Source organism: Wasmannia auropunctata, unplaced genomic scaffold, assembly GCF_000956235.1.
Source record: "Wasmannia auropunctata unplaced genomic scaffold, wasmannia.A_1.0 LD334508.1, whole genome shotgun sequence".
Classification (NCBI taxonomy): Eukaryota; Metazoa; Arthropoda; class Insecta; order Hymenoptera; family Formicidae; genus Wasmannia; species Wasmannia auropunctata.
This window is the reverse complement of record NW_012028382.1, coordinates 43,968-58,651: the sequence shown is the minus strand read 5'-3', so window position 1 is coordinate 58,651 and position 14,684 is coordinate 43,968. Positions and strand designations below refer to the sequence as shown.

The 14,684-nt window shown below is 43.0% G+C and overlaps 2 protein-coding genes and 1 non-coding gene across 3 annotated transcripts; 1 reads left to right on the top strand and 2 right to left on the bottom strand.

Moving 5' to 3' along the window:
- Positions 1 to 27: 27 nt before the first annotated feature.
- On the bottom strand, positions 28 to 11,874 carry LOC105458467 (transient receptor potential cation channel subfamily V member 5). Its single transcript, XM_011703789.1, has 16 exons — positions 11,742 to 11,874; positions 7,178 to 7,356; positions 7,001 to 7,088; positions 6,674 to 6,850; positions 5,939 to 6,140; positions 5,516 to 5,669; positions 5,045 to 5,299; positions 4,889 to 4,971; positions 4,242 to 4,751; positions 3,856 to 4,021; positions 3,331 to 3,592; positions 1,608 to 1,789; positions 1,251 to 1,367; positions 728 to 853; positions 469 to 649; positions 28 to 111 (listed from the first exon to the last, which is right to left on the bottom strand). Exons 1-15 carry the CDS (start codon positions 11,830 to 11,832, stop codon positions 515 to 517), a joined length of 2,727 nt encoding a protein of 908 aa, XP_011702091.1. The 5' UTR covers positions 11,833 to 11,874; the 3' UTR covers positions 28 to 111; positions 469 to 514.
- LOC105458466 lies at positions 9,106 to 11,721 on the top strand. Its single transcript, XM_011703788.1, has 3 exons — positions 9,106 to 9,305; positions 10,048 to 10,263; positions 10,852 to 11,721. The coding sequence occupies exons 1-3, from the start codon at positions 9,168 to 9,170 to the stop codon at positions 11,098 to 11,100; spliced, it is 603 nt and encodes a 200-aa protein (XP_011702090.1). The 5' UTR covers positions 9,106 to 9,167; the 3' UTR covers positions 11,101 to 11,721.
- Positions 11,875 to 14,248: 2,374 nt separating the features above from the next.
- On the bottom strand, positions 14,249 to 14,322 carry Trnat-agu. Its single transcript has one exon. It is a non-coding gene; the product is annotated as a tRNA-Thr (tRNA).
- Between the last annotated feature and the right edge of the window lie 362 nt (positions 14,323 to 14,684).

The following is a 14,684-nucleotide window of genomic DNA, read 5'->3' as shown; positions in this document are numbered from 1 at the left end:
GCACTCATTTTTTTCTCCTTCGGCACTCTCTCCGATCGAGTTCCACGACAGTCCGGCATTGATAACACGACGGTTTGTCGTCATGGAAACTCCGGCTATCAGCTCGATCTGCTATTGATTAAAATTTTACTTGCTCTACTCTCCACATCGCAATCTTTTTATTTCCTTATAATAATATCGTACAAAAATTATGTGATTTTGTACACGGAGAGAATTTTTTTTTAAATTTACCCTGAAAATCATGTTAATTGTGGGACAATATAGTATTTAGGCAAATTTTACTGTGCACTACAATAAGATTTTACAGTAAAATTTATTGTAGCGCACAGTCAAATTTGCCTAAATACCATATTGCCCTACAATTAACATGATTTGCAGAGTAGATTAAAAAAAAAATTCTCTCCGCGTAGCTGTAAAAAATAAATGAATAAATTTTCTAACAATTCTAAAAAATAAAATAATATGTACAGTTCGGAATAAAACGGAGATTAGCGGAGATTAGCGCATTACTTCTTCAGTTCCTCGTAATAATAGCCTCCGCCTCGGATATAATCTTCTCCTTCACCAGTCTGCTCTGCCTTTTTTTCAGCAATCTATCGTGGGTTCTCTTCATCTCGAGTATCTCCTTCATCTCCTCCTTGTCGTTCTCCTAAAATCGATACCGTCGTAAACGTGTGGAGGGTCTCCATTTGTTCTCCAGCCGCGGGATTCACGTGTAGGTACTCACAGTTTGATGCAATCGCAGAACCAACGCCCGACGGCCGTCGGACATCGGCTGGGAATAGTCCGTCAACTTTTTCAGTCTTTCAGCGGGACTCACGCCTCTCTCCACGACCAAGACTATGCGCGCCCACTGGACATACACACGAAACAAAGTTCAGTCTGCGTGGAGCTCGATCGCGATTTTCCATTCGGGCCGCGTGTATACCATCGATGGTCCACGTTGGCGCATTTATTGTATATGTGCCAAAAATTATATTTATATTTTATGATATATGTATGTTTAAAATATTTAATGCATTTCATAATAGCTTCAAAATCGTTACGAGATACACGCGTGTATCACCGATGATACATTAATGCGATAACTATATTTTGCACATTAATTATGTACGTATCGATCAATGATATGAAATACTTTATAGTATATACATTTGTTTTTTTTTATATTGATAAAATATCAAATGGCCCGAATGGAAAATTCAGCCTGGTCCATCGATGGTAACTGATGAAACATGTCGATGACGTACTTGCCGTTGCCATTCGTTCCTGGTTTCGGCTATCTTCTGGTAAGTGTTGCCCATCATGGCGATCAACATGTTTACGAGCAGGATCGCCACGATCGCCATGTACAACACGAACAGCAGCTGCAATTAGTATAGCGATTACCGCTTTGACACTGCCCGACCGAACGTATTTGACATTTTTGCATGGCGCGTATGCGAGTGAGTCATCCGTTATACGCGAGGTAAATTTATGCGAATTATCTAACTGTCGTTGAAGCGTGTGACGCGAACGTCAATTAACGAACGCGACGGTAGAGTTTACATCTATCTGTGAATAAATCATAATATCGTTCTGTGTGACGGCAAGCATCAGAGTTGTACCTTGGCCTCGAACTCGTGCTCGGTTCTCTCGAACGCGCCGAAGTAGTCGCCGAAATTCGTCATGCTCATCAGGAACATCGCCATCACGCTCTCCATCGGCGACGGCATCGGATTCGTCATCGAGTCGTCGATGCCTTCCGGGGTGTTTGGGTTGTCGAACGACAGGAATATGATGTAGTACGCTGCGAAAAAATTCGGCATCCGTTGTACAATATCGCGTATGCGATATTTAACATACGCTATTCGAGATACGCCAGAAGACGTCGCGGAAATCAACTCAAGAGGGTGTCCCGGCGCTAATTGATCGATCATCACCGCGGATGACGTATCGATCTATGAGATTTCCTATTAAGGGGAGATATACACTTGTAGGAGCCGGAAAAAAAGGTCATTTTTGAGAATTTTTTTAAGGAAAACTACTTGAAATTTCGGATTAGGAGTTTTTCTATCTAAAAGTATACACATTCAGGAATATGTTCAATTTTTTTTATTAAAAAAAATCAAAAATTGACGAGGTTGTTGTATAATCTTCGGAGCGCCGTAAAAAAATCCGGTACCCACTGGCGTTTCTTCAAAAATCATCTCAAACAAAAAAACCAAAAAGATTATTAAATTAGATACTATAATCTAGTACTTGTTATAGGATTTTTTTTTTCATTGCTTAGTTTTTGTTTTATAAGTAAAATAATAACTAATTTTTGGTCGAAAAATTGCTATGTTATGTTCAAACGTCCGCCATTTTGTCATAAATTGATATTTTCAAAATCGGCTATGACAAGTACTAGATTATAATATCTAATTTAATAATCTTTTTGGTTTTTTTGTTTTAAATGATTTTTGAAGAAACGCCAGTGGGTACCGTTTACCAGGATTTTTTTACGGCGCTCCGAAGATTATACAACAACCTCGTTAATTTTTGATTTTTTTAAATAAAAAAATTGAACATATTCCTGAATGTGCATACTTTTAGATAGAAAAACTCCCAATCCAAAATTTCAAATAGTTTTTCCTTAAAAAAATTCACAAAAATAACCTTTTTTTCCGGCTCCTAGGTGTTATATATCTCCCCTTAAGGAAGTTTCAGGGAAATATTTTGAGATAGTTACATCCGCGTGCGCGAACAGGCGGTCAATTCAAGCGGCGACATCGCCGTGGCGTTTGTTTGCCGCGAAAAGTAAGACACAATCGCACGCACAGCGTCGTTGCGGCCACGCTGCTGATTGCACAATCGCGTATTATCGCACCATTTAACGTATCTCGCGACCTTCTCGGCGTAGCGCCTCCTTCTGCGGTTTCTTCCCCGCGCGCGCATCGAGGATTCGTTACGGGAGGCCTCCGACGGTCGGGCGCGATGTGTGTCAATGTCGCGTGTTGCAGCGTTCGGTTAGAAAATCATCGATTAGATCACATACGACGTTACGCACTACGACGTCCGATGTCGATAGCCGTTATACCGGCTAATTAACCATTGTTGGGAGTCAATAGAATAAGGCACCGGCCGATTGTCACCGGCGTGTCACCGGCGAAATTGATGATGTCCCTCGTTTTCTTGCCATCATTATATCTCTTCGGCTTCGATTATCAATTGCGATAATCGGCAGCAAGGCCGTTTATTGTGCCCGGGACAGGGCCTCATTCATAAAGATAAATGGAACAGCCTTTCGTCACGCAAAGTTAAAGGAGAGAATATGAGGGTCCTATAAAAAAAAACGCTACGCGTTACCTTGCGAAAATCCCATGACGAAGACGAGGTAGATGCAGACGAATCTGAGGAGGTCGCCCATGATCATCCTGTAAATCATCACGACGAACGGCCCGACCGTTTTGAAGCCACGGCAGAAGAACAGAAAGTACGGCGCCGTCGTCAGCATCACCACGACCGCCAGCATGTCTTCGACCTCGTCGGCGCAGGCAAATCGTAGAAACGGGAACGACAGCAGGATGCAGCACGAGAACAGGAACATCACGCGCGACGGCGCCGTCGCCTAAAAACCGCACGCTCGCGTTAACGCGTGTTACGAATCACGGCGTTTTTCGGCGGTATTTCGTAGTAACATTAATCGTTCATATAGTATTATACTCAATGTGATTCGCTATGACAGAGGTTTAACCGCGATTTGAATATTCGAGAATTGTTAAGACAGCCCTTGTTAGGAATATAAAAAATTAATTTCTATTAATCATCATTTCTCCTAGTTCGATTATCTCTTTTGTATGTTATAAGAATAACATCTCAATTGATTCTTACGAGATTTTCGATGAATATATTAAGACCTAAGAATCTCGCCTCCCGCAACGCAGCTAAGATGTAGAGCACCGCCGAAATGTACATAAAAATTTCTGCAGTTAGACGAAACTTTGCACTCGTTTCTGATAGCTGCATCAATCTGCACTCCTCTGTGAGATCGTCCCACCTATCAAATAAGTTATTTATTCCATGACATTGGAATATGTATATACATATACAAGACACATACATATATCGAGATATCTATAAATTTTTCCAATATTAAATTTTATTCTAAATTAAGTTTAAAAAATTATATATATATATAACATTCTATTTTATTCATATAGCTTTCTTGTAATATTTTTTGTAATGCAAACTTTTTATAATGCCATATTTCAACGTACCAATCGTCATCAAATTTTGATAATGCGTCGTCGATCATCGTTTTGACAGTCGAATTCGCATCTGCGACGGTTTTGTTGTACGCATCCGTGAAATAGTCGGACGCGTTTGGAGGACTGTCGGTGTACCACAGCGTGTGAATGGCGGGCTCGTCAGGAGGACTTAGAATGCCCTCGTTTTCGCTCAAGAGCAAAATGCTCTTCAGGGCCGACGTGATGTTCGACGTTACTTGCAGCTGGATCTTCTCCAACGATTCCTGGGTCATGTTTAACGATGATGACTTCAGATTCGAGGTGAAAGCCGCCACGAGGCTATTCGTAACCAAGTCCGACAGATCCGAGCTTTGGAGGTGCTTGAGAATCATGGGCTCCGTTATGTTGGAGGAATTCGTCCTCGTCGACGTGTCGTTCGCGTTTTCGTCCGTCTCCACGATCGTCGGGCCAGGGCGAAGGGTGAAGCTAATCACCGAGAGTATGAAGTGGAAGCAGAAGAGGAAGAATTGACGGTAGAATCTAAAGATTAAAATATCTCTTCTAAGCATACAATCGTTTTGTAGTTTTATATTTAATCACGAAATAATCTTTAGCGTATTTAATTCTTTATAACAGTAAAATAAAAGATTATTTTTCTCTTATTTTATTGTACGCACCGAAATTTCACGAAGGTATTCCACTTGGCGTTTAAAAGATCGACTAGCACACCGTCCATCAACTCCAAATGTTCGTCTTTGTCCTGCAATCATCGCGAAACATTCTGCGATGTTCTAACTGTAAAATATAATTAGCGCGTAATTCATTTCGCTTACGCCAAAGACAACCAGATTCAGGGCGGAATTCTTGTTGATCACTCCCGTGTTAACGTCGATCGTATCTATTTGCGATAAGGGGTAGGCCGCGCAAGTTATGCTACCGATTTGCCAGTATATCTCCCTTTCGATGTTCAGGATGTGAAAGAACATCTCGATCCTGGCCAACTTTGCTGACAAGGTCAACGGAGTCAGGTGTTGAACATTTCTTATGCCGAGAGAAGCCCCTACTTCGTAGGCCATGTCGAACGTGGCCTGAGATCAAATTGAAGATCGAAAGAATAAAATGCCATGAATTACTCAAATTTTTGTATTTTTTTCTTTTTTAGTAAGCAGCCTATCTTGATATTTTTTTCTTATATATTGTTAATCAACTATCATTAAATCAGTTATTAAGATTATTAAATTAATTATTTAGTTCATATTTTTTAAAATTAAGCAAAATTTAAATAACAAAAATATAATACTTGCCACTTTTTCGTATATCGCCAGCATATGCATAACGGTGTTGCCATTCGTGTCCTGCTTATCGGGATCCGCGCCTCTGGCTAGTATAAGCCTGTAACACTCTTCCTGACCAAGACACGCGGCGAAACTTAGCGGATACTCTCCCCAGTACACGTAGCTGCGGGCACAATGATAAGACAGATCGTTTAACTTCATCGAATTGGACGTGTAAGACTACATTACATTCTCGGCATCGCACTTAGATCCATTAACCTGACAAGATCCATTAAAATCTCTGATAGAATTTAATCGCGATATTGAGAATATTTGAAACTCGAAATAAAGTTAATGATTTAATTAACGAATCACAATGGAATTCTTTCTGCCACGTCAAGTGAGAGGCAACGATAATCTAATGTCGTTTCCGTAAAAAATGGTACACCACACCCGCTGTAATTGGTCTCCGGTGTGACGCACACCCACTCGTGGTCCATATTGTCGAACCTCGACGCCTTCTGATCTTCTGGGCACATAAAGTTGCCGAAGCATCTCTCGTGAATAATGCACGGATCGTCCGCCCCGCTGTCGAGAAGGAACTTGACCATCGACGGATCCTCGTTCACGATAGCGATATGCAAGACATTCTCTCCTAAACCCAAAGTAGATCGGTATAAAGCTAGAAGGCAGTAACTGCCGGGGATATATGCAGATATCTTTCTTTTCCACTAGATTCTATTTTTACGAATTAAGAATGTGTCGCATACCATATTTGTATATCTGCAATAATATTTTGACGATAATATACGTTTTGTTGCGTGACAGATTTATGTGATCTGAATTCAAAAGAACTGTCCGATTTAAAAAATCATAAAACCCCGCGAGGGTCCCCGCTGCGAGATGAATAAATGGTTTACCTTGGAAATGCTAATTTTCCATTACGCAAGCGATACTCTATGAATAGATAATTTATCCAGGACGCTTATCGGGGAATTTATCGGTAACGGATATTCTATATGGACAATCTACCTCGTGAAGCTGCCTCGTAAAGGAGAGAGGGAGAGAGAGAGAGAGAGAGAGATGCAATAACAGCTTTAATTCATCGCATTTAATTTGATCTATTCCGTAATCCGATGATCGTCATGTGTTTCATAACGATCGCGAAAAAAGGAGACTCGAGCTTACCATAGTACTCGTCGCTCATGTAAATATCGTTTATAAGCAGCGGATAGAAGCGCAACAGTCGTTTTGCCAAATCGGCGTGGATGGCGGTCGCGTTTAGCATGCACAAATGCAAAATAGTCTCGCCGACGGCACCTCGGTCGTTCAGATTCCAACACACCAATCTGTATTTGCTTTTATCTGCCAAGAATTTATTTGTCGAGTAAATTATTTTACAGCGTGTAACTCCGCAGGCAATTCAAACAGTCGGTCATAGAAATATCTTTGTACGCTAGACAGTAATTTATATCGCAAAATTTATACCGGGATTAAATTTCGTCGTGACACTACCTATCTTAGCCTCGTCAACATCCTCGTCGCCCATGTCTTTATCTATGTCGTAATCCGATGGGTTTTCCATAGCCTTTAGAGGCGGCAGCTACGCAGCGCGAAAAGAAAAATTATTCAAAGCATCGGTATCACGATCGAGCGTGAGATATAACGTGAGCGATATCGGTTTCGCGTTACCATCTTATGCCGCGGACCATCTTTATTTCGAAAGAGGACCAACTTTTCCACGGGTATCCATTTGCCTTTTCCCTTGTTGTACAGATACGGCTCGACCTTCGTCCGCAACGAGTGATCCAGCTCCGCGAATTGCTTGGTCTGCGTGGCTCTCTTCATCATATCCACTAACAATCCGCCACCTGCGCAACGGTATAGATAGCTAAATATTTGACCGTGCAGAACAATCGAAGAGAAAAACGACGAAAAAAAAGTCGTTTCTCGAAATGAAAAAAAAAGAAGAAGAAATTTTAACTCGGTCTCGCGCCGTGACTCAGAAATGAGGGATGCCGCGGCGCGTGGAGAATTGGCGAACGCGGGAAATCCCCGCCGAAAGTCGACGCGAATTCCGGAAGCCGTGCCAGCGGCTCAAGAAGGTCCGCCGACGACGACGATTCGCGGTCGCGCCAACGTCACCGCACAGGATTAAATCGCGGGCGGGCACGTGGACGCGCGCGTTGCGTCACGAGTGCAAGTATTTGGATCGCGTCGAGTGCCCGAGAGCTATTATATCGGGCATTAGCACTCCGGCCGTCACCGTCGGAATCGGTGCGGTGACTCACGGGCGATAAATACGGGCCGAGGCGGAAGAGGAGAGAAAGAGAGTGCGGCGGAGAGCTCGCGGCCCTCGAGACGTCTCGATTGCAGGCGTCAAATCCGCGCGGCGCATCGCGCGGGAAACGCGCACGCCGCGTGACGGCATCCCTATTTTCGCGATAGAGAAACGCTCTTGATGTTTTCCCGCGTTGGCTAAAAACAACACGCGCAATTACATATATTACATATACATTGCGCACGGCCAGTTAAACGCAACCTGTCGGCCTGTCGGCTCGTGATGTCAAAAACGTCAGAGCCCGCCAACATTACGAGGGAGCCGAAACGACGTCTTTCTATTTCTCTTCAAGCAGCGCATTCGCGTAACCCATTATCGTAATAATGTCGCGACTTTAGGATCTCGATTAGAGCTTTCATTAATACAGGTATTTTAATAAAATTGCGTTCAATAAGGGAATGATGAGAAATCGCGATTCATTTTTAAATTTATCGTGTTGCTCGATAAATTGTTTAGCTGTTATAGACGTCATTTCGCATCGCTCAGTTTTCTATTACTCTGCAATTTAAAAACTCAAGACTTGTGCGAAACATTTATGCAATCCGATGACACACATATATTGTGCTGATTCCGACAGAATTAATATCAAGTCGATCGTATTTTTTTTGGATCAGAAGTAATGAAATCGACGATTTCTAAGTCTATCTCTCATAAAACAGATGCGTGAAAATATTATATAAGAATTGTTAGAAATAACATAACTTACAATTAGTCGTGCGACATGCAGGTCATACTAAAAAAATAATGAATAAAAGTAACTTTTGAAAGTCTCATACGCGGCAAACATATCCTTTCACGTCCGCAAAAACTTTAATTATTCCTCTTGTCAGTCTTATTATTAATATTGTATCTCATATAAATTCCATGGCGCGCGTGCCATACTCACAATTATATTTTTCATTTATTATTTATAATTTATAATTTATACTTTATAATTTTTGTTTAAACGATCCTTTTTAAATGGACAAACAATTCTTTTTTCTTGAAAAAAAATTTTTTTTCTCCTAAAACATATTTTGCAATCGTGAAGATGCTGAAAGTGAGGAAACGAAAACACGGAAGATTTTTTCCCTCCCACTTTCCTCTCGTCCACGTCAGTTTCACGTGCGAAATTCAAGGGATCGGGGGGGGAGTGAGGAGACGGAAGGGGAAACGGAGAGGTCGTCGGCACATGCAACGCCATCTTGTACAGTCTGGTGCAAGTGTTGCATGCACCGTCGCGGCAATTGCTGGCGCAAGTCTGTGGGAAGAGCGAGAGCGGCCGGGTTTGTGGCCGCCGCCGCCGCGGCTACTGTCAGTGATTAGACGTGGCACGGTACAGTGCGGCCAATACGGCGTATCATGGCGCAGTGGAGACAGGAGACGATATTGAAGCTGATCGGTGCGTATCGCGCGAGGCGGCTCCTCTGGGACCACAACGCGCCGGACTACACCGATCGGAGCAAGAGGATCTACGCGTGGAAGGAAATCGCCGACGAGGTGCGACGAGTTCCCCGAGCTCATGTATAAGTTAACGCCGCGCTTGCAAAAGCGCTTACTACGCACACTCCGATCCTTTTGTAAATATTTTCGACTTGATTTTCGCAAAAATTATCGTCGCGTAAATTTTCAGAAACGTTTCGTTCTTATAACGCGCAGAAAATTCGACTTTTTAACTTGTAACATATATACATCTTAGCGGTATCACGGTTTGAAAAAAAAAAGAGCACGAGTGTCTTGTAAGAGTAGCGTTACAACTAATAACGGATCGATAATTTTTTTAATTAACAAAAGAAGCGTTTTCTTGGCACCTTTCTATATACGTTTCGCGTTCACGCTATTCGCGACGGCCAGCGCACGTGCGCGCTGGCGGGCACGCGGATGAAAAATATCTTGGGAGTGTATTCCAGACGCGACGCGTCCAACACTTGCGCAAGCCGTTGCGCAATGCTGGCGCATCGCGAGCGCACGGGAGTCTTTATTAGCCGCCGTTATAACGGAGAGCGAAATTCTCGCGGCGTTGCATAGAAGCGCGTTTGTGTACAAGCGGTCCGCGCAAAAAGAATTCACGCTTCACTTATTTATTGCCGGATTATGTAACGCGCCTTTGAATCCGCCGCCGGGAGCGCGTTTTCGCGACGACGCGAACTTAAAAAGAGGGAAAGAAAGAAAAGAGAAAAATTAAAATTAAAAAAAAAATGCACGGCGCTCCCTCTTATCTCATTGCGGATCTTGCACTCAGCTCGGATGTGACGTGATGACGGTGGAGAGGAAGCTGAAGAGCCTGAAGACTCACTTCATGTCGGTCCACAAAGCGTACGCGAAACGCAGGCTGAAGGCCGATCTGAATCCTGGCAGCGTCGTCAAGCCCAAGTGGTTCGCATACGAGGCCTTGACTTTCCTGAATAAAGGGCGTCTGACGCGAGTCAATCGCGAGACGCCGAACGTGGAGAAGCAGGTGCGCCACGAACTCCCGCGGATTATTGCCGCGGTCTCTTCGCGTACAATTAGCGTAACGATAATATAATTAAAATCAAAGCTAATATATAATGATTGAGAAGGAAAAATTATATAATACTTCAACCATGATTTTTTTTGCAACAGTCCTACTTGGCCATAATTCCTGTATATTTATTACCAATTAATTTTTTAAAGTAACGTCGCCACGCTCACACGAAATGGAGTCACATGCGTTTAATTAATTCACGATGTCTTCCTTATAGAATCCCGCGCCCGCCTGTAATTGGAAGCCCCAGGTACATTTCAATCTTATATTTCCATTAAATGCCACGTAACATAATTAATATTCTAATATTTGATGCGGAAAATAATATTGATGTAAAGTCATTAATTGATGTTTATCGCGTTGTATCGTAAAAATCGTGACATAGCGTTAACGAATTATTACGCGGAAAAATTATAACTAGGGAGCTCTCGAGACCTGCCGCCCGATATGACACACGCGTCACGTCAAAAACTTTCGATCTACACGAAACCTGCTTGTAAAGCTCGCGCCAACGTCACTTTTTTTTTTCCACGATTTCAGGAGATTTCGTCAGGTCGTGACGAATTTACGGTCTTTGCCGAGCACGTCGCAATTCGGCTGAAGAACATAACAGACGCGCGTGCGAGACTCGTCGCGCAGCATCAAATAAACAACATTCTCTTCGAGGCCGAGATGGGAAAGTATAGCATGCAGTCCTTCGGCAATCCGGAGCTTATGGACAACCTGGACGAGCCCTCGACGTCGCACGAGGAGAAAGTGATAATAAATAATATTCCCCAACCTATCTAATCGGATCTTTTCCTTCGCGAGCGCCGCGAAATTTTCAGCGAGTCATCCGCTCGCGCGTTACCTATAAGTACACGCCCGCCCGAGTTTTACGGCGCGGTCGTTGACAACGACAGTGATCTCTCTCGCTGCCCGTCGTAAATAATGGCGAACGACGAAAGCCATCGGCTTTAACGACGGGTCTTCCGAGTCTCGCGAGAAAACGGTTTTGCATGCTGCTGAGTCCGCTCCGCCGAACGCCGACTCTATTTATGTGCCTTCGTTTTGCCCCGACATATCGTCCTAATCCTTCGTCGTTACGAATTGCGAAAACCGCGTCAAAAGCCAGCTTTCGTCGAACGCGGCCGAATATACATGTGCTGACAACGTGGAACAACACACGTCAGAAATCGGCAAACGGTGCGCGGTTTCATTTTTTTCGTGTATGTTCCCGTGTTTAAAACGAAGTATATATATAGAACGTAAAGTACATATCGATTCACATACGTGTGTCGGCGGATTGAATCTATTTTTTTTTTTTCGTTAATTGTATTTAATTATTTTTTAGTTTATTTTATTTCGTTTCGTCACAATCGAACCCGTCCTTTCAATTGTGAGAATCGAATAAACTGTGGTAAACGTGTACGTTTGATTATTTCGCTCACCCTTCAAATCGACTAATTTATAGAGCTGGATGGACGACGTGTCCGTTTGTTTCTTCACGCCGCTCGTAACATTGCTCTCGGTATTACCCATCGTTTACAAGCACACTTCACTTCCGACGTTTAAGTGCTCCCGTAGAGGAGATGTTGCTCTCGCATCAGTCGAATGTGCGGCACGGTGCGCGACCGTTAGCCGCCGAAATTGATAAACGCGTCTGTTTGGTTGCCAGGATACCGCAGTCGATTATCGATTAAACGGACCTTTAACACCTCTTGCTTTTGAACTTACGCCGAAATTTGATCAATCCAATTTAAAAAGCCCGTACAGCGGACTTACTGGAGATTGAGGATTGCGAATTGAAGATTAGAATCAGATAATTATAATCTTATTTTCGTTTCGTTCTGATTGATTAAATTCTAATCTCCAATTCGCAATCATCAATTTTCAATGCACAGTCCGTTACGGATTACTCAATTTACCGCGCCTTTTATTATTCCCTTCTAACGGAATTATATAATACATTCTCCTCTTTTATCGTGAATCAAGAAATAATCGGCCGGAAAACCTTATACGTCGAAAAGGAAAACCGCAAAGGGATCCGCAAATTTGACGGCGGAAAGAATTAATTGGCCAGAGGGGGGGGGGGAGGGGCAAAGCGAAATTTTCGGTAGGAAATCCTGTTCTTGCGGCTCAACAGAATCCTGTGCCGAAATCCGCAAGGCAAGAATCGTGACATTAATTTCTACGGAGCGCGCGTTGATAAATTCGCCAAATTAATCGGTCGATCGTAGGAGAGTCAAATAACAAAATATGCACATATATAAATGCATTGTGACTGCTTTGTACCGAATGAAATAGCAATAATAAAAATTGATTAATTTATCGGTGTTTCGAGATTAGTCACGCCGCTGTGATAAAATTGATCGTTATCGTTTAAATACTTTAAATGCATCGCGCGTTTTAGTAATTTATACATTAATTGTTACATTCCCCAGCGTGTGCTCTATTTTACAGCAAGACGGGGGAAGAGGGCGGGGTGAGAATTAAGGCTGACAGATTTATAAAGGTCACGGTGAAGATCAGTTATCTCGTGTCGCGCGGGTCATCGCTCTCGTACAATTGCTCAAAGAATGCAAGGTTTGCGCGGGGACTGCGCGCTGCACAGTGTAACATAAACGTTAACATCGTTTAGGCGTGTCTCTCTCTCTCTCTCTCTCTCTCTCTCTCTCTCTCTCTCTCTCTCTCTCTCTCTCTGGTGCATACATCGTAACATTGCGATTTTGATAACTCGAGTTAAAGGGGATCAATAAATAGTTGAATTGCGAATTGCGTTGTCGATCGTTTCGCCGAACGATCGATATCGCGTTGAGAGATTGCAAATTTTCTCGAGCGATCGCCGATTCCAATTCCAGCCTGAATGCCGAGCGCCGCCGAGCTCTCTTTCATTTCGATCGGCTGGAAAGCCGCGAGCGATTTTCGCGCATACCTAAGGAATGACCGCGCTTTAATTTAGAAACCCGAATGCCCCCGAGACGCCGCAATGCACGCAATTGATCTTACGCGTTAAGCGGTTATAAATACGCTTACGAGCCGTGGGGCCGCGCTTTACCGCCGCGCCGGCTTACCGAGAACCGGGTGTACGCGAATGTACAATACCTACCTTGAGCAGGAAATTAGATTCTATTATTGCGCCGACGGTCTAGGACAGAACGAATCCCATTCGAATCCGAATTGCCTTCGACGAGCTCGATCTGCAGCCCCATTGAAGTTTAACGGACGCACGATGATGGATACAACTTCATGAAGTATATATATCTTAAAAATTCATGAAATAGCAAATTCATAGAAATGTATTTAAAAAAAAAAAAATCTTTGTTCCCAACAATGTCAATGTGTCGACAAGGAAACGCTGCTTCTCGCATGATTATCATGAAAACGTCTTTTTCATTACGGAATTCTCAAGAGAGAGAAAAAGAGAGAAAATAATATTGTAAAAACTAGAGAAAATTTCAGTCTTTATCCAATATTAATATCAGGTACGGTGTGCAATATTAACAATGTGTTTGCATTTAATTTGTAACTAACATTGGCTTTGTATCGAACGACGCAGGTCCAATATATTCCCCATACGTGTCAATATATTGAATATTTAACTAACGTATCGCTATTGAATTGTGGTACTAGAGAAGAGGGGGAGGGGAGAGAAAGAGAGAGAGAGAGAGAGAGAGAGAGAGAGAGAGAGAGAGAATGGAAAAAGCGATAGAGAAAGAGAGAATCTGATGCAAGATTTGTTGTTTGCAACTAAACTTCGTAATACCTTTTATTTTCCTTATATACCTCTCATTTTCCTTCTATCTCTCCAATTCTCACGGCTGAATTATATACCTATTTCGAATGCGGAAAATATAACGTAGTACGACCGCGCAAGCCTGCAATCTCCTATATCTGCGAACGGTGAGATTGTGCAAAAATAATAAAGAAAAAAATTTCACGTACGATCTCCGTGAAAAGGCCCCGGAGGGATTCGAACCCTCGATCTCCTGTTTACTAGACAGGCGCTTTAACCAACTAAGCCACGGCGCCCGATTGCCTTCGGTCTTGTAATAGAGTTACATGAACGGACTCGATGTCGGCCGACTGTTTTACACAGCGAACAATTTTTTTACTCGAATAGAAATTTCGTTTACGTAAAAATATGTAATGATTTATTTTGACGGCGATAATCATCGCTCCCCGACTTCGTCGAGTGTGTTGCACGAAAATGTTACACGCACGGCGTGTCTCGGAGAGGACGCGGGAGAGAGTCGTAATTCTCTCCGCAAGAACATTCCCGTCACGACGCCGTGGCACCTATATATATATACTACACCGGCAAAAATTTATGAACACTTAAAAATGATCCTCTTTCCCACCCATCCCCCCCCCCTCCTCCTCCTCCTCCTCCT

Excerpts from the sequence above, each read along its gene's own strand:
- LOC105458466 (XM_011703788.1), top strand. The coding sequence starts at position 9,168 with ATGGCGCAGTGGAGACAGGAGACGATATTGAAGCTGATCGGTGCGTAT. Across the intron at positions 9,306-10,047 it reads GGAAGGAAATCGCCGACGAG|CTCGGATGTGACGTGATGAC; the intron begins GTGCGACGAGTT and ends TCTTGCACTCAG. Across the intron at positions 10,264-10,851 it reads CGCCGAACGTGGAGAAGCAG|GAGATTTCGTCAGGTCGTGA; the intron begins GTGCGCCACGAA and ends CCACGATTTCAG.
- LOC105458467 (XM_011703789.1), bottom strand. The coding sequence starts at position 11,832 with ATGGGTAATACCGAGAGCAATGTTACGAGCGGCGTGAAGAAACAAACG. Across the intron at positions 4,972-5,044 it reads TGAATCTGGTTGTCTTTGGC|GACAAAGACGAACATTTGGA; the intron begins GTAAGCGAAATG and ends CGATGATTGCAG. Across the intron at positions 4,752-4,888 it reads AATACCTTCGTGAAATTTCG|ATTCTACCGTCAATTCTTCC; the intron begins GTGCGTACAATA and ends TTTAATCTTTAG.